This window comes from Varroa destructor, unplaced genomic scaffold, assembly GCF_002443255.2.
Source record: "Varroa destructor unplaced genomic scaffold, Vdes_3.0 BEIS01000004.1, whole genome shotgun sequence".
Lineage (NCBI taxonomy): Eukaryota > Metazoa > Arthropoda > Arachnida > Mesostigmata > Varroidae > Varroa > Varroa destructor.
This window is the reverse complement of record NW_019211457.1, coordinates 22,051,189-22,070,432: the sequence shown is the minus strand read 5'-3', so window position 1 is coordinate 22,070,432 and position 19,244 is coordinate 22,051,189. Positions and strand designations below refer to the sequence as shown.

General features: G+C 37.3%; 1 protein-coding gene across 12 annotated transcripts in view; it reads left to right on the top strand.

Moving 5' to 3' along the window:
* The window catches only part of LOC111250276 (uncharacterized), a 77,618-nt gene extending 63,520 nt beyond the window's left edge, over nucleotides 1-14,098 (top strand). For 9 of the 12 annotated variants that reach the window (XM_086986584.1, XM_086986585.1, XM_086986586.1 and 6 more), the window contains 2 exons: nucleotides 8,031-8,200; nucleotides 9,008-14,098. In XM_086986584.1, the coding sequence (XP_086842710.1) occupies nucleotides 8,031-8,200; nucleotides 9,008-9,087 (250 nt within the window). In that variant the 3' untranslated portion in view covers nucleotides 9,088-14,098. The other 3 variants (XR_015326084.1, XR_015326085.1, XM_022805242.2) reach the window with 3 other exon arrangements.
* The last annotated feature ends 5,146 nt before the right edge of the window (nucleotides 14,099-19,244 follow it).

Here is a 19,244-nt window from a genome sequence, read left to right as displayed (position 1 = left end):
TGGAAAAGTTGATTACCTCAATACTAATAATCTGCATATTCTTCCCGTGAAAGTAGTTTTATTAGTGTCTTATTAGTGATGTTCTTTCATCCGAGATAACCATAGTTTTTGACTTTACGTACAACCAAATATTAGAATTACTTTTTGTACCTGCTGGCTAGATGCAGCCTGTAAGATGAATATCTTGATGGAAGGCAGAACGGAAAATGGTAACGCTCAGGTCGATGTTCTTATAATTATTAGACAATATCTTAGATATTTCTAAGCTTCCGAGATTTCTTTCCGGGATTGAGGTTACAATAGTGAATAGTGCAACGTGGTGTGACAGCGCGCAACGCCCTTTTTAAGGTCTTTTGGCTACTTCGGTACCGGGTGCATGCATTGAATTTTCGTGCTACTACATTGTTTACTATAGTTCTTTTTTGAGTCTTTTAACAATGGACTATAAAAAAAAAGCTGCTTCTCAATTTCATTTGGTAAACCTGAGAGGTCAGTGTCAATGGCCTTGTGGTAGACCATATAGCTTTAATATAGTCCTAAAACATATATGTGTAAAGAATATGTCTAAAACGTCCTTGATGGCATTTTATCGTGCTTGGGCCAGCCCGGCCGACTTTGTACAACTCAGACGCTGCAAGGACGACTCTGCTGATATGCATACGTTCACCACAAACTTCATTTTGGTTGCTAATTATCGGTTTGCGCCAGACATAACATCCAATATATAGGAGTAAGAGAATGCAAAGAAGGTGGGTAGAGCTAAGCCGATAGCTAAGGAAACGCCCATTCCATCGAGCTGAACCAAAAAGCTTCCCTGGCCTAAAAGATCCTCGTCGAGGTCCAGGGAATTCATCAAGATTGGAACAATCATCCTTCGAGAAAAGACCCTTGGCAGCAATTTCATGAATTCCCTGATGTCGCTCTATTTCTTCAAAACCTCATAGGTAAAGCTCGCGTTTTGGTGACTCTACCTACAAGCTACTCCACTGCTCGAAGGCTTTGGCGAATCAACATCATCGAAAATCACGTGAGTATTAATACCGAGCAGCGTGTCATCATTGGGATAGGGAAGCGGTAGCGCAGTCCCCACTTATGCAGTAGTAAAGTGAACGCAAAAAAAACCTAATATTTCTTTGTCAAACCCCTGCATGAAGGGATGCCCTTCACATGTTAAAAGTGTGACGCCTGGACGCAATGCACACTTTTACACCTCAGCAATATTTCTTATTGTTCTTAAGAAATATGTTTGCTTTATGTACGGCGGCACAAAAATGTTCCATTCTGTATTGAATAGCATATCTGCCGCGGCTGGTAAACCTGGACATGAGTGTTAGGTAGCATTGTTATATTGTGATTTCATCGCTTGTGCAATCAACAATCCAGCTGCGCATTAAGTGTACACCTCCTCTACTCGTGGTAAAGGAGTGAATCAGTACCTTCTTCAAACTGGAGATTTATACAAAAAGTTCTATGGATTGCACATTAAAGAACAGAAGCATACATTATATTGGTTAAGTCTTTGCCATTTCCTGGGTGTCTAATACCATCAGCATATCCATCATTAGATTCTTACGTTATATTCTTAAATTACCTTATGTATTAAATAAATTGCTTATAATCATATGATAGCAGATATAATAAATAATGAAATCAGATTCTCTCTTGCATGAATTTATAGAACTCGCCTATTTTAATACCTTGTAGACACATCTCTTACACATTCACCCCCTTGTCATTGGAATTCATACAACTTTCGAGAACATGAATGACGTCGTCATACTTCGCACAGATTTCACAAAAGGATTTCGGCCTACCTTATATTTATTAGACGTGCCTCCAGCATGTCCCTTGTGGACAATAGACTTTTACAGGTACTTTCTTTATAGTTATAAAATACAAAGCCTAGGGAACGCATGAAGGGTAAGAAATGAGGAAATTAGTATTTACAATTTCATAAATTGCTCTAAGAGTCACTCACACAATACAGTTATCCGGTGTGAGGGTAGAATGTTGTTTCCCGTTCATGGTTTATTTTTGTACAATAAACGAAAAATCTTCGAGCAATTTTTACATAATAGGTTAAGTACCTCTAACAGTTTATTAACCGCGCGCAATTAACACAGCGCCTACATTCTCTCGTACCGGATGAGATTTGCGCAGTAACTGTCATTGCTGCTTCTGTTAATTTAGAGGATACGGCAGAATTCGATGATCTGTTCTTTCTAAAGGATATTTAATGTAACGTGCTTCACTCACTCTGTGATGAGCTTGCTTTAGTCCTATTAAACGGCGTATTTGTTCAACTTCATGATAACTACTAGGCTTAACTTTAAAGCCCGTTTTGCATAGCTGTCAGAGGTTACACTTCTTACTTTAAAAAGTAAGGAAGCCCAGACCTGCCGACCTGTAGTATAGTGTTGCGAAGAAGATATGCTAAACCGTTACCCTTTTTAATCACGATAATACTAATTCGGTTTCTTAATATCGTTGGCGTCAGCATGAATTTCAACGCAATCGATGAATCATGACGTCGTATAAAACCCTGTTGGCCAATATTAAGCATACTCTGATTAAGGAAACTCACCTATGTCCAACATATTTTCAGACTTGAAAGCAGCTTTTGATTCTGCGCCAAGGGACGTCATTGCAAGTGAATTTCCTAACGAAGAGGAGGGTCCCTTCAAAAATTCTGTAGCTTCTAATGATTGTCCTTCACAAAAACCAGATAAGGATTGACAATGGCGTGGCAGAGCTTTTTCCTTTTCTCAGACATAGGTTTCGCAAATATTCTTCAAATGTTCTTTGCGTTACTAACAGCATATCATCAAGAGCCCGAGGCCCCATAGACTTGGTAAATGTAATTCTTCACGGCGACGATTTGGTTATCCACGAAAATGGCTAGACCGCATGCGACTTCTGCAAACCTGACAGTAAAGGTGGTAATCGAGTTTGAAACGGAACGGTAAACTGCATCTCAAAACGCATTTTGTTGTGAAGTCGCCCGTCGTCTATGCAAGTAATTTTTCCTGGCTCGGGCTACCTTTGTTAAACAGTAAAAGTTGATTGTCACATATCACAGAATGGTGCAATGGTAGCGACGTCAACTATCAGAAATGCGTACTTTCTGCCAGTCTTTACCGACTTTTGTCTATTTGACCTCAAAACGGCCCTAGTAGCTCCATGCGGTGTAGAAATCATATGGGAACATTTCTTTGTTGCAACTTGGAAACGCTAAATTGAAGTTGTCTATGCAAGCGTGCTCTTGGACACTCTTGCACGATTAGCTCGCTAGGACGCCCCTGTTTATTGTAGACTTACGATGACGCTTCAAACTATCGAGTACTCCTTTTTTCACCAAATGCCCTTCAATCTGGAAAAACAAATTTGCGAATTGTTGCCGTGAGGTTTTACCGGTCTAAAGCTGGTCTAAATCGTAAATCGCACACTGAATCGCCCGAATAGCGATATTTTAACCTAGGCACCCGGGGCATAACTTTTACTATAAACTTTGCGTTATCTCTGGTTCTTGTGAGCCAAATGAAGTCTATATATACAAATGCAAAACATACCATGGTAGATAATATTATGCTTTTCAATGCTTCATGTGATCTCGTTAGGAAGCCTAGAATTCTGACCAACTCAAGATAAAAATTATTTTGATTTTTCCCTGAATTCTTACGAAAATATATTTATACGAACTGTTGTTGTATAATATTATTTTATCTTTTCAACAAAAATAAGTACATTTTACTCAAGATTCCTTAGTGTTTTTTGCCGTATTTCATGCTCCTTTGAAATTTTCGTTCTCTTAGTTCACTTTATCTTATTGAAAGCGAACCCCATGGAACCTAACCAACTTGATTCGCTCTAGCAAAGCGTTGATATGTTTTAAGCTCACACACTGCCCTCATAGGATGTTGAATCGTGTGGTTATGCGTGCTTTAATGACTACAGTAAAAGCCGAGGGTGTAGGATACACTTTTGAATCCCATTATTATTACATTACAATTTAGATTTACAATTAGAATTACAAATACAACTGATAATATTCCTCCGTGTGAAACCCTAATTCCTTCTATGTAGCACTTCCAAAAGTAAGTTCCTGGCTGTTTATAAACAGTTTTCGTTTGAACAGATACGACGAAACAATATTGTAGAACGAGTAGTTTTATATACACAAAACTTTAGTCGTATTTGCTGAACAGCGGAATGCTTAAGGTCATTATAGGCGCATTTGACAAGGAAGAAAACCTTTATGAAACCTTTATTCGCATGATCGAATATGTTCTTACGGGGGTAAATGTAGTGGTTTGTACGTCGAGATCGAATCAAATAATGTGAAATCAATACTTGTTTTAATTTTGTACTTGTTTGTGGTTAATGGTACCTTCTCGCTACGGTGGCTTGGACGGTTGAACCCCTGGCTGAACGCCGGTTGATATCGCGCCGAGCACGTATACTACACGACGAGTATGATTAAATAAATAAATAAACAATGTAAATACTACCTTAATTCCAGAGTGCCTCTTTTTGTTCAACGTTTAACTAATTTTGCGCACTATCAATCCTGCTAGTTATCTCTGTGGCTAAAGTCGCCTCCTTCCAGACAATAATCTCTGATATTAGATCATCTGCATAACATAGCATCGTAAGCAGTGCCTTCCTTTCCTCGAACTTATCACTCACTTAGATACCAAGCAAGAATGCCTGGGAAATATGGAATTTTTATCTTTACCTTCAGCGTCTCCTAGTTAATCAAGTTAAAACATTTCTGAGGTTTGGAATACAAGCAAATTAGAGAACTAGAATTTGTACCGCCTTTTGCCCTTTTTTGAGCATGCTTCTGGGTTAGTTTTGGGGAAGCCCATCTTCTAGACATGCGTCTTTTTCTCCTTTAGCTAGTCATTCTTTTCATTACAGAGGCTTCAAGTGCTTGATTTATTATAGTTTTACCAGTTCTATAAACCAAAATATTGCATATTGGCATTGAATTAGGCTTTGCCATGAAGGCGGTAATAATGGTATCAGAGACTTTTCAAACCCACATTTCTCAACGAGTGGAAAAAGTGAAGGGTAGCATAGGTTAAACGGCACACAAGTATAACAGCAATATGTCGTATTAAAATATAAGGAGACAATCCTACCGTGCAGCATGAAACAATTGTCGCGAGCAAATAATAAATATAGACATTAATCTTAAGATGCTAGAATCAAATTCGGTCTTTTTTAAATGAAAAAAAATGCTTATGTTCTTTAAATTTTTTCGAAGTGTCGAGGTACTATTTCCTAAATACGATGCAAATTGACATAATCGACGAGATTAAATACGAGCAAGGTGTCCAAGACCACAACAAAAATGAGGAGTAGATAGACCTTATGAACGTGTATGTCAAAGCACTCCGTAAAATTTTGACCCAGACAGCTACGAAAGTTCCAAAAATCAAAAAATTATCTCCATATACAGGAACAATCTAGACAGCTTCAACAACGACCATCATAGTTAGATACCGTCCGTTACTAACGTTACAACGTTTAAGCTGAGTTGAAGGCGATGGCTATTAAAAGTTTCCACATTTCGTCAAAGCTGAAGTTGCGAACAGGAATGCCAGAACACTGGTGACCCTAACATGTCTTGCTGTTGACTCTTAAGATCAAAATTCACATATTACGTATCATATTCATAGCAGTTTCTTAAAGAGTGGTAATGTAAGGAAAAAGTGTTAGCTATTTTGACAAGTATATATACGGATAAATCAATAACACGGAGCTAAAATAAACCTTAAAGTTTATTTGCCAAGAGTGAGCTATATAGGAATTTGCAACCCGGTAACAGATACTCTTATAAGGCAGCCTTTGACGGCAGCACAATGAAAGAATATTCGCTTGGTGCTGTTCTTTCACGAATTGACAATATCTATGAGTTTTATAAGGCTAAGTACAAGCCCGCAATGCGAAAAATTGCAATTAAATAGCACGAAAAATTGTTGCGACAAAGTTGCGTTAAGTGCATTGAATACAACTAAATATAATAAGAGATTTTTTAACAAACATTAATTCAACAACTATATATTGTTGTTATTATATATAAAACATATTTAATATAATAATAATATTTATAATTATATATAAACAACTAATTATTGATGTCGATAATGAGTAGCAAGGCAAAGGATTTCCTTGTGTGTTAGACACCGACTTTTTGAACGCAATAATTAATTAAACAGGGAACAAAGGATTTTTGCGTAAAACACCAAAAGTCAATACCTCTACCATTCACAATATGCAGTATCGTGGACAACAAACCGTATACGATATGAGATCTGTTTATTCTGAGAGAGCGTTCGCACAGAATCGATTCATAATATGGTACCGCTCAGTTCACACGCTCCGATTTTGCAAACGCTATTCGACTTCTGGAAGTGTATGTCGGAGTAAAGTGAGTTGCTGATTACCGTGATCGGAGTAGCATGATAAAGTGTGTTAAAACAATTTTAAATATTAGGTTGATACTTAAGAAATACCGGTTCTTGTTTTTTGATTTTCATTTCTGTTAGTATGTTTACTGGTGGTCAGATCTTATACACTAGCTTCTTTACTTTACAAACATACTGTAGTTGTTTTGTTTGAAGTATAAATCTCTTCGCTAGTTCGCTTTTCTAATGTTACTATTGTATTTTGTAAAATGTGATAATTTGGAGATTCTATAAAATAAAAACCTCCTTTTGCTGGACCTGTGCACTCCAACCAGTCACTTTTGGAGAAAACTCAGTTGTGGATAAATCTATTTTTATAAAAGGTTAAGATATGAAATCCGTATTTTTCATAGTAGTGTGAAGTTTTAATCTAATTAGACCACAAACCAGTCTCATTCACATGCATATATATATAAATTCGCAAAAAAATGCCTATAATACAAAGTATTGCATAGCACATCCAGGGGAACACAAGTCTTTATTCGTTTTAGCATTCTGTCGGTATTATATATATACATACATATATATTAGTTCTGGATAACGGAAAAAAGAGCCTCCGTAAACTTTATGCAGCTTGGCTCTCCTTTACGTGCACCGTAGCTCTTTGAATAGAAAATCATCATGAACACGTGAATCTCTCAGTAACTCAGTACACGGTATTCCAACACAGCCATATTAGAGCGCAAAGCTCTAATGAACTAAACATGGACTAAACAATGATGGTGTTTGGTGAACGTCATGTACTAGCTCCTTTAAAAGAGGTTCCTTTTAAAAAGTGAGACGAAAAGTAATATATCTAGTAACTTCTATCCGGGTGTTTGTGACTTCGTATGTTCTTAATACAACCTACGAATCAGAATTACTTTGAAAGGCTCTACTTCTAAGGCATTGCGCACCAACGAATGCCCTTGCAGTCGGCAACTGCCAATTTAACTTAACTGCCCCTAAAATCTTTTATTGGTTAATCGATAATGAATTCGTAAGAAGTTTCGGAGGGACGTCTGGATGCAAATTTAGACTCAATGCCGTAGCAGTTCGCTTATTTTAAAGCAAATTTTGAAATTTGTATGTTCACATGTCTACGATAATATGATATACGGATAAACCTACGGTATTTCACATAGTTCAGGGATCTTTACTTTCTCTATGTGTGTGTTTTCGTCTAGGTTTTTGTTTGTAAAAGCTTATATTTTTTGCTTATCTAGTTTCTATTGGATATATGTACATATAATTGGATGAATTGATGTATACATCTGTATTGTCAGTTGTTATAAAAGCACCTACCTCAGCCAAAAGCGGGAATGGAGCCAAGTGCTGAATGATGCGTTTGAATTTTTCAAAATAGGCATTCATACCCGTTAGAACGGTATAGAAATGTTATTTTGACTCGACCAGACTTTTTGACTGACGACGTGAAAGCTTGAAGCAATAATCAAATAAAAGTATCTCTGCAACGCTTGACGAGCGAGTTCTTAGAAATGAGTTATGTCTGAGAAATAGAAATTACAGCTTATTATTTGATTTGCTTACTAATAAGATCTTTGTCTTATTTTTCAGATATAGCAGCCTGGGAGATACAACCAATGGGTGCGCTTCTGGCAACCACAAGCAAGCCTTTAGCTCGAGTCCTGTAGCTTATTCATCAAAGTGCACGGCCGCATCACACGTTAGAAAGCTCATAACTAAAAACGTCAAACACCATGTCCCTAATATAGTTTCCAAAAGGGGTAATTATCATTTATTGCTTAACATTATTAAGCTTGTTTGCATTTGTCGATTCTGCAAATATTTCGCAAATGTTTTATTCTAGGGCGTAACGAATTCGGGGAATATTAGCTACTATTAAACTATGACAACTAAATTGTTACACTGCGAGAGATTAGTTTTATTCGTTCAAGAAAACGGTAAATGTTACCTAGCTATGAAGTGCGCCTCACTGCAGTAAGATAGAGGAGTTTAACATGGCGTGTAGCAATAGGGCCGCTGCCATATTATCCAGCCAATATTATTATTGTGAACAGTACTGTTTCGGATAATCCTAATTGTTGCCAACGCATTGAAATTGCATCTAAACATAAGAAGAGCTTACCTAGTAGCGTCACCTGTTTACAAATTATGGTACTGTGCCAATTTGTTTTTATGGACTAGTTTACTCAGCATTATTTGTTTGGCGATATTGAAATTTCGCACTTTTATGAAGATTCCTTTGAAGTTGCATGAAAATATACAATATTGCGCTCTGACTGTATTATAGCACCATTTATTTAGTCACAAATGCGAAAAAATTACAAAGACTACAGTTACATCAACGCTCCTCCTTGTACTATTGCTGTAACACGGAACATGACATAATGGTACAATTTATCAAACAACGTGTCTTGAAAGTTCATTTGTAAACAGATACATTCGAGAAAATAAGTTGAACCTAAATCTTATTTTCATGACAAATGTTGCTATTTACATTGAATTTCATACTATGTCTTCTAAATACTGGCTTACCAAGTCGTATTTACACTGTCACCACTATATTTCAGTTTTGGGATTGGATCTGTACAGTGGCGACGCGCCTAGACCTGAAAACTCCGACAACGATGAAGATTCATTCTTTGGTTGAATACAAAATACCGCAGTCAAAGCAATATGCATTCTTACTATGTATTAGGTTTTTTGGTAAGTAACGGCGGTTTTTCTTTGTTAATTTCTTTCTAATTTTTCGTTTGCTGATAGTCTAGTGTTACATACCAAAAAGTTCTTTTTTACTCTGCAATGCCTGACTTTGGATTACAAAAACGGGTTTATCCAGTAGTAAAAAGAATTTCTTAAACTTATTACGCCTGCTATACAAAGGCCAAAAAGCTGCCGGAACAACTCTGGGTTCGTCCGTGTGTACGATGAGGGCTTATCATTCAGCGCACTACCCAGAGAGTTTTTTAAGAGGGGAATTTATAAACCTCGTCTTCGGATATCACACTTCTTATCTAGGCATTTGCCACGTTAACTAGTATTTTCTAACTACAGTACCCATATATTTTACACGTTCTGTATCCCTGGTTTTGTGTCTTTCTATGTTTTAATATTAGTTTGATTCAGAAAGGAACCATTTTCCTACTGAACGTGAGCTTAGAAATGCTAGGCTTTCTACCTGTGTAATGTTCGCTCCTGTTTGTTTTTGAATGCATTCATACCCTTTATTACGTTCCCGGATATTGCAGTTTAATTATCTTCACCTTGAAGCATCCATTTATTATGCACATATTATTATAAGTGAATACGCGGTTTTTTCAACCTTTATGTATTCATACGTGTAGTATATTCATATGTGTAGTATATATTCTCCTATACGCCAGCATTGCACGTGATGTGTGAACTATTTGGCGAATTTTCTATTTTATGAAGATACGCCTGACAACATCCGTGGCCGGTAAGGACCTTGAGCAGGTGACAGACCACTTCTCCAAAGCACGCCCCGTATCTTTTTCGTTTTTTGTATTAACCTTCCAATCCAGGCAGCAACAATTATTGTGCTTTTCAGCTATGGAGGCAACGATTCAGGGGGTGCAGATTGCTCTACTTGCTCTACTACTTACTCGAAGGGCTAGCACCCACTGTGTTCTCTTCAGGTGACATTTACTTCTTTATACCTTTATAGCCTTTGTTCAGATGGGAGCCACTCAGAGAACTACGGAATTTATTACCAAGGCAAGCTGTCTATTCCTTTTCTCACCCGGTTTCCTAGTTATCGGTATCAGCTTGCCAGGGCGGCCAAGAGAGCGTTCTTCCCTCTTTGCACCATATATGTATTCTATCTGAACTCAGCTCAATCATTTTTACCTAGTAGGCTTTGTTTTCTAGTTTCGTCTTAGTTCTGGCAGAACTCATGATGCCAAATCGTTTACAAGACTACCGTGCTTAATCCATAGTGGCCTGTGTGCTTCGTCATAAACAAGATTCTATTGGTATCAAGTATTGGTCCCAAGATAGACCCTGTAACAATCAACGTTTCTGCTGCATTCCGTGCTTACTACGGCTTTGCGGTCGTCTCTAAAGAAACCGTTCACCACCCTTTTATCTTCACTACGATGTACCTCAGCAGACTGCACCAATGGTATCAGTTTAAGCTAACATTCCTGGGACCTTAGTGATGACACCAATTCTAGGAGAGCCTTGATCGGCGTTGGACTTGATGCCGTCTACTAGGACATTGTCCCTGGCGTCAACTGTTGCTACCGCTTCTAGTGGAGGGACTGTGGATGTCTTGAACCTGATTACGCTTGGCGATGGTCCTTTTTTAATAAGCTCTAGAAACCTGTCGTCGCAGTCACTTCGCTCCGCAATTAAAGAAAGTGTCTTCAAGAATTTCTTTACCTGCCATATTTATTCTAGCGTATACCTTTTCTGGTCATTTATTCTTGAGCAGAGATGTAATCCTCCTTTAAAAGATAATCCCTTTTTTAGTCCTACCATGTCTTGAATGTGTTTCTTTCGAGTTTCTTTTTTGTCGATCTCTCTTATGATATCGACTGCGCACCATTTCCATCTATTCTATCTGGTTCTTCGCTTAAATCTTTTGTTCCCCTTTAGTGGCTCTACGTTTGTCTTCTTTTATCGGAGTACCCGCCTTCTTTACGGTGTCTTTTCTTGCTTTCTTTGTGCTCTCGGGGTGTTTGGGACCTTCATTATGGCGAAGTTTTGAATAGTTATAGTGAAACTAGCTTATGGAGCTTCATCCAAATCGTATGAAGTTAGACCGGACTTCTTTTTCTTCAGTTCTCTCCTGTTTCCAAGCATTTATACTTAAAAATAGAGCCTTTCCCAGTGTTCATGCAGTGACCGTTTATATTTTAACCTGAAACGGTCTAATGTGTCTTGGATCTTTGTCGGCTTGCTTGACTGGACCCTGGCTGCAATCACCACAAAGCGCAAATTTTACGAGTAAAGTGGAGTTTTTAAGTTGTCGGTTCCCTATATGGATGATCAACTCCCAATTTTTAAACAAGAGTTTTTTTTTTAACAAAAATTGCACTCCTGCTGTTCAGGCATTTTTAGGGCAAACATTACTAATTAATACGAAGTTTGAAAATCCACTTGCTCATTCGCGCTGCAAAACGTGAGAAATAAAAATTTCTCGCTGATCTGCATTTTTCTAGTCACATAATGACGTATTTTACATATACTTTGTACTCTCTTAAGTCGCTCGGAACCGGTATATTTGTCCGATATTTATGGACCGCTTTTTAAATATAAGCGTAGATAAGGTAAGCACAGTTGATTAGCTTATCAGTAAGGTTAGCTTGTTACATTCAAACATGATATTGTGACATAAACAATGCACTTCACTAGCTTTCAGTTTTGACAGCTTTTTTAAAAGAAGATAAAAAATGACTAGAAGTAGTTTTGGAAAGCTCACTCTAAATGGTGTGTTGTTATTTTATTTGTACACTTGCAAACATTTGCACCAGACTGTTGCATACATTTGTACATTTAACGATATATCAACGGAGAGTGCTCTGTACCCCGTGTCTCTAAACGGTATTGCGGCGGCGTTGTGTTCACACTTCATAGATAAAAAAATAAGCGTGTTTTCAGGTGCTACCGTCGCATTTCCATCGTGGAGATCTAAGTTTAGGCGTGAGAACGTGTATCGCATTTTGATGCAGCTCATTAAGAGCTTTCAATTGGTATTAAGATCAGGCCTCCGTAAAGGTCTATGTAAGACTCCATGTTTGCTCGTTTGTCCACGATCTAACCAGGAGAACAAACTGTGGACAAAAAACCCCACCCCTAAAACTTAGTTACACGCATCCATTAGAAATTCCAAACAAAAACCATCACAAAGACTCTGAGTACTTACTCTAAGTTATAATAATAGACTGTACACTAATAAACGAGTGAACTTTTAGCACTAAACTAAGCTGCACGACAATGTTAATGACTGCAACTTAAGTGTCGTTTAACTGCGTGACGGCGGTGGAACCGCCTTCAGACGCCGGCATCCCACATGAAGAAGCGGCGCTGTTACCGTATTCGCCCCGTTTTTGAGTGGGAAGACGTCGGTTTAAGTATAGGAACTTGTAGGTTATTGAGTTTATTGCAAGCTTTTGATTGGCGTGAAGAAATACTATGGCTTTCATATGCCACACATACTCTTAGCATACTCCTAAATCAACTCATCAAAAAAAAAATAAAAAATCGGACCTTACAGGCAGGCATCCACACAAACACCACTAGCCCCAATAAATATAAATTATATTCGGTAGATAGTAGATGAATATGATTGTTAGACGAGTTCATATATTAGCTATAGTCTTCACAACGGGCGAAACAAATTTAGCGAGTTGCTTCCGCAGCTTTCCGGCATCGGCAAAAAATCAATTTTACAAATTCACTTCATAATATGACAACTTTAGAGTACATACCAAAAGTAAAATTTGTGAACTCAAAAAAGCGATGAAAACTGTTTTATAATAAAAGTAAACAAGAATGGAGGTTTTCAGAAATATCTAATACCTGGCCATCAGCAAACGAAAAATAAGAGGAGCGAGACAATAAACAAAAACCGTTATTACTTTCAGCATGATTTAATAACTGCTACTAATGGCACAAGATGTTTCTTCTAACTTTAAGCTTTGTTTAGCTGAATCATAACTGTTCAGAACTTAATTGTTAACTCTGGCTGGATACTGGAAAATCAACCAAACAACCATTTGTCGGACATGCGGCTCAAAATAGAACACCATCCTTTTGATAAGTTTAGTGTACCGTCAAATGATTAAGACTAATTTCATACCGCTTCAATGACAAATGGCGGATGCTACATGTCGCTCAACGCTGTCAGTTATGATGTATAACACAAATGCCACGTAATTTGAGGTAATATACAGATCATAGTACAGATTGTGGCTCGGTCAAGGACACAGTCGACATCATAGTTAAGGCTAATAGAAAAGTCCCATATCCTTGTTATCGGCTCTATAAGTAAGCAAGGTAATGTTATTATAATATTTTGCCTGGTGATAGGTGTTTTGTTGATGTACGCTAGGGGTCGAACTAGCAATGTGCCTGTCCCAGCGTATCAGTAGCGGTACACCATTCGCTTACTTTACTTCACCGTATAAAAGATATCTTTATGTTCTCGTTTCTCAAGGCAGTTGCGGTAATTTGGTTAGGTAATGGAAAGTTGAGTTATTAAAATCCTCATTTTGCTCATCGAAAGGCCTGTACTCAAGCTATACTACGTACCATCAATAAGCTATTATTGTATATAACCAATAAGATCCCTCGAAAAGACACACAACACAAGAGCTTGCGAAATACGTTTTTTAACATGCAATATGTTTTTAAATACACTTCTTTCTTTACAAAATGGTAAAATACTTTAATTAGCAATTGTTTTCGAAAATAATTGTTAGCCTACTGTTTCTTTTTGGCACGGTTAAGCAAGCTTTACAATATCGCCTTTTTGGTAAGTTTCACTACTATTCACGAAAAATTCCACACCAATATGTTAGGCTTGCTAACAATATTCAGTTTCAATAAATTGGAAAAATATATAGTTGTCAACAATAAAAGGCCTTTGTCGATCAGTGCAGTTAGAAATACCTACAATAAAGATTGATGTCATAGTATTCCCTCGTATTAACTTTCCTGTTAATACGGGAGAATCAAGCAACTAGACTTAGTCAGATATAAAGCAGCTATTCACGAATCTTTTTATCGGATTGTTCAAAGCTATTTAGCAGGTCTAAAACCCCAAGTAACGTTTAGACTGTATAAAGTAGAACAGCGATAGTTTTGGGAAACATAAGGAACTGAGACGATGGTTTGTTTCAGTTTTTTCTTAGTCCAGGCCGTAATTGAATCGTGGCCATAAGGTCGTGTGTTGTCGTTGAACCACACATCCATGAGGCTACTTAGAAATTTGAAACTTGGCAGCATTGACTTTTTTTTTGACAATACTTCATAATATCAGATCATTTTTGATTGCGAATATGATTGGGAGATTAAACTTGAAGTTGTTCGATACTACTGCGGAAGTTTTCTGTCCTAATCAATACCATTCCTACGGCCAAGCCTTTTCTAATGCGCGGCACAGAGTGATTTATGTCTCGTTCATGGCGGCGGTGTTTTCTAGGCGGATATCTTGTAAGTAATAGTTGCGTAAATTGTCTCTAGAGTACACCATACGTGTTGCCACCTCAGTTCATGTATGTTTGCTTTACCTTTTTATCTTCAGTATTTTCATAATAATTTTATAACATATGGTTCAAGGAATCTTATATTAAGTCATCAAAGGACTGTTTTTTTTCTTTTAACTCAAAGGGCTGATCATAGCAACTCGTTCTTTCCTTAAAAGCCGCGAAATGTATTCGTTTCCTAAGCGGCACTCAATTTCACACCGTTTTTAAAAATGATTGCGTTAGTTACGAGTTATTTCACTGAACGCTTCTTGTATTTTCACCAATCCTTAATAAATTCCGTTGGCGCTTTTACCTTCGAGAAATAGAAACTTAATCACTAAGTATTGATTTTCAGCATTAAATTATATCGTTGTGCTTGCAGTCGTTAAGGAACACCTCGTAGTCCGTAACAGTTATATCAGTACATAACAATAAAGTAATTTAGGTATTTTATTTTTGGTTCCTTAACACTCTGGTATGCTCAGCCAGTCGATACGCGACAGTTTGAACTCACTCGATATAGTTATAGTATTGTTGCATTTTATTATTCCACCTATTTTTTTTGGTTAGTGTTAGCATACGGTCCACGAAATCATTAGCTGTGTCTGTGGGCGAGAAAAAGACGGATACAAGCTTTATCACACTCTGTGAAAAAGTGATTCTACTACCAACGACGTCGAACAGGAAGGGTCATATATCCATTTTTAAGCACGGTATTTTATTCCTTACAAGCAAACTACTCAAAGCCGTAATCTTCTGTCTCTCCAGAATACTTCTATGAAGTCATTGCAGCTTCATTCAGCGGAAATTACCTGTTCCATCGAGAGTCATGTTTTCGCTATTAGGGCGATGCGTACCTTTTGATTTCTAGATATCAGTGGGGAGCGTCTGTAGTCCCATTTTTAGGGAGTGAGCGTGCATTTAAGCAACTTAGATTCATATTTATGGGAGATATAACCTGGTACGTTGTTGCTGTTGATTGCTAATCATTCCAAGAATTTTGTTTACGGTCATAAAGAATATTGTAAAACAATCAGACCGGAAATAAAAGCAAACAGGTCGCTAATAGATTCAATTCACTTTCATTAGTATAACATATCATGAAAACTTGTCTATTACTCAAATCAAGGGTGTGTATTTAAATAGGCATATATAAATATCAGGTAAAATTATTAGGTGAAAGAGCATAGCACAATAAGGGGAATTATGTTAGCCGTTGGCTATAAAATATACATAATAACGGTATGAACCAGATGCTGTTGCTGTAGTAGTTGCTGACCTAGTATTAGTTATTTGATTTCAATGCTTAGCGTACGGAAATTTGAGACACAGATAAGACCGTTGTTTTTCTTATGACGGTGAAGATAACCTTTTTATCATATATGTAGATGATACAAAACGTGAGCTTCATTTGCAAATGCCTGATTTTTTCAACATTCAAAGTTAAACAAACTTTTTTTAGATACTACGAGATGCTAGAAAACCATTACATATACACTTTTTTTTGTTAGCTGAGATGTCGGTCGTTCTAGTAAACCAAAAAATATTCAGTTAACAATAATAAGGTTAATACCCAAATTTAAGTACGGCTAGTGTCACAACAGGTGATTTTCTCGCCTATTTAGCTTGAATCTGTTCATATATGTGTAACATCATCACACCGTATGCGGTGAAATTACATAGAGGAAGCCTCTAAAGTACTGTCAAAGCGGCTTTTAAGAGCACCCTAGAAAAATCTGTTTTAATTGTTGCCATTCTGTGTATTTATATATGGAGCTCTTGAATACCAAATAAAGTATCGTCTTGTTACAGATCAGCATTTTCTGTTAAATTTTAGTGGTATATAAGACAAGGAATCATTCATGTAAAATTATATAAAGCCCCGTTTAATTGTTTCGTGTTTTGATGAAAAAATTGACCTCAATGCAACTTTTATGGAAATATCAGCCACATTAAATTTCTTTACTAGATCATACAATAGCGTAGTCCACCGATCTCGGAAAACAAAAATATGAACATTTGAAGTTCATTACTGTAACTAATGAATGTGGAACGCCGTATGGAGCGGCGATCGTAAAGCTCTTGACATTTACGTAAGAAACCTGTATTAACTTGAAAGGAGATAAGAGACAATGGGTCGTCTGATTTCATGTTTTGTTTTTGGGGCGCCTATTGAAAAGCGGAGGCGATGTGGATACTTTGTTAACATGGTGTTTTCTCAGAATCTCAATCATTACGACAAGATTAAAGTCTTAGCTACAGTCTACGTGTATTTTACTTGTTCCTTAAAGATATTTTGCTTTAAAACAACAAACATATAAAACTGTCAATTTTCTTAGCAGTTCAAAACTGCTCCATTAGTTGAGCGATACATATATATATGTATATATATATGTCATTTGCATATTCCGTCTGTTCTCCCTCGGTTAAAGATCGTTACGGCATGCATCCTGCATTTGCAACCACTAGTGCGTCAGAAGCATGTTTAAACAGTTGGTTAACATAACTTTTTTTTATAAAATAGTATGAAATATACTGTAGGTATGCTTATATATATTACTTATATATGGTTTTCGTTTCTTTCGCCAGCCTAAAATTTCAATTTTTATAGATTTTTATCCATATAATGTTTATAAAATTATTAATCATTATTCGCGAGTAGACTACGATAATTAAATGTAGCTTACTGTTCCGTTGGTATATATAGCATCTAATGCCATTCCGAGACAAAAACCAATTACATTCTTTAAAAAGTAAAAAAAGTGTTATTTAGAAAGGGAGAGAGAATGGATGCCGATGTGTAATATGTTAGAGAAAACTACGGATAGTCGACTGAGACAGCTTTTAACGATGTTTAGAATGTTTGAAACGTGAAAATGTCGTGTTTACCTCGACTGTTTACTTTCTCGCCAACGTCGTCTATAAAAAGGAACTCAGACATGCCTGTAGTTGAGAGTTATTTCTTGTTGTCACTATAATGCAGTCCTTGTACAGTAATAGAGGTTCATATCTCACAAGAAACCCAATTATTTTGTATCATCTATGCAGGTATGTAATTAGTCCTCAGGCTTTAGCTGACAATTCAAAATCTGGTAAATGTCAACGTTCAGTTAGGACAATGTTCTGACAAACGGCTGAGTGAAAGTAATGAATGGTTGGTTAAACGAAAGTGTGATGTGAGCAAGATGGTAAGCGCGAAAAGCGTTGCCATTTCGACTACGGAATGGCTACCAGGCATCGAACTTCGCAAAACATTTTCTGAACTTGTAAGTTTTATGGGAAGAGTGAGTAATGTAGCCCTCGCCGGTGCCGCATACGAAACTGAGGTTGCTGAGCAGATTCCTGTGAAAGAAAAAAATGCGTATTGATTTGAAGTGGAGAACAGAAATGCTCAAGAACTAATTGCACAGTTCTGTGCAAGGCAGAAACGAATCGATTGATCATTACGTTTTTAGCAGGGAAGCGATAGCTGTGTCACTCGGCTTGGATACTGACGATGTCAAGAACGAAACTCATCATAAAGTGGCAATAAAGCACATTTTTACGACAGGTGATGTTTAAGCTAAGGTCAATTGTGCCTATAACTGCAAAAGGATCGGCACGAGTAATGCGCCTGTTCGGCAGAGCTTAGTAACCAACCGGCTGTGTGGACGAGCTCATACATAACTATGTAAAGTCACTAATGCCTCCTGATGACGCTCTCAGTGGCTAGGTGATATTAAAAGGGTAAAAATCTAGTAGATCACAGAAAGTTGGGACTGTAAACAGACGAGGTTAAGCTAGACTGTTCGAATTGCTGAAATAATATCAGAGCGAGCCGAGTGGTGTTGAAGTTGTGTAGACTCTCCTTATCATAGAGAAAGGCGTTACGCATCATATCAGTAAGATGACAGTGACGATTTGGTTCGATTTTCCCAACAGCCATTCGCATACCTGGTACTGTTAAAAAGAATAATGGTGCTTTATTCCTAATATGCAAGTAATGGTATACACTAAGCGAATCCGTGCCTTGCATTGATCCAACAATCTGATTCACGAAAGCCAGCCTTGCTTAAACTACAGTATATACCAACATTTACCCTGTCACCTATTCCGCTACTCTTTGGCTACTACTTAGTCAATGGTATTGTGGTCTTGAAACTGAGGTTGTAGTACAGGAATATGTGTAGCATTTCGATTCAGCTTAGTGAGAGCTTCCAGTTCGTACAAATAAATATTCTTTGACACAGCTTTTGACAAAAACTTACTAAGACGTACCTCACACCAGCTTTTACGACTCTTCCTTATACGCAATTCCGAACAAAAAAATACGATGTCAGAAGTGGACCCCGTACTCGTAGCAAAAAGAAGTAATTTTGCTCCATACCTACTCAAAGATTACAATTGCAATATCCTCCAGTGATTCGTTCGTCGCAATTCATGCAGCACCAGCTTAGTTATGCTGTTGCTGGTATCCCGTTACAGCGATTCTAACTTTCTGATTCTGTTAATCTATTAGCGACATCTACTCCATTGCAATTATCTGCTGTGTAAAGAATTTTTTTAGCATCACCCTACATATTGAGAACACTCTAACCTAAACGGCCCACCCTCG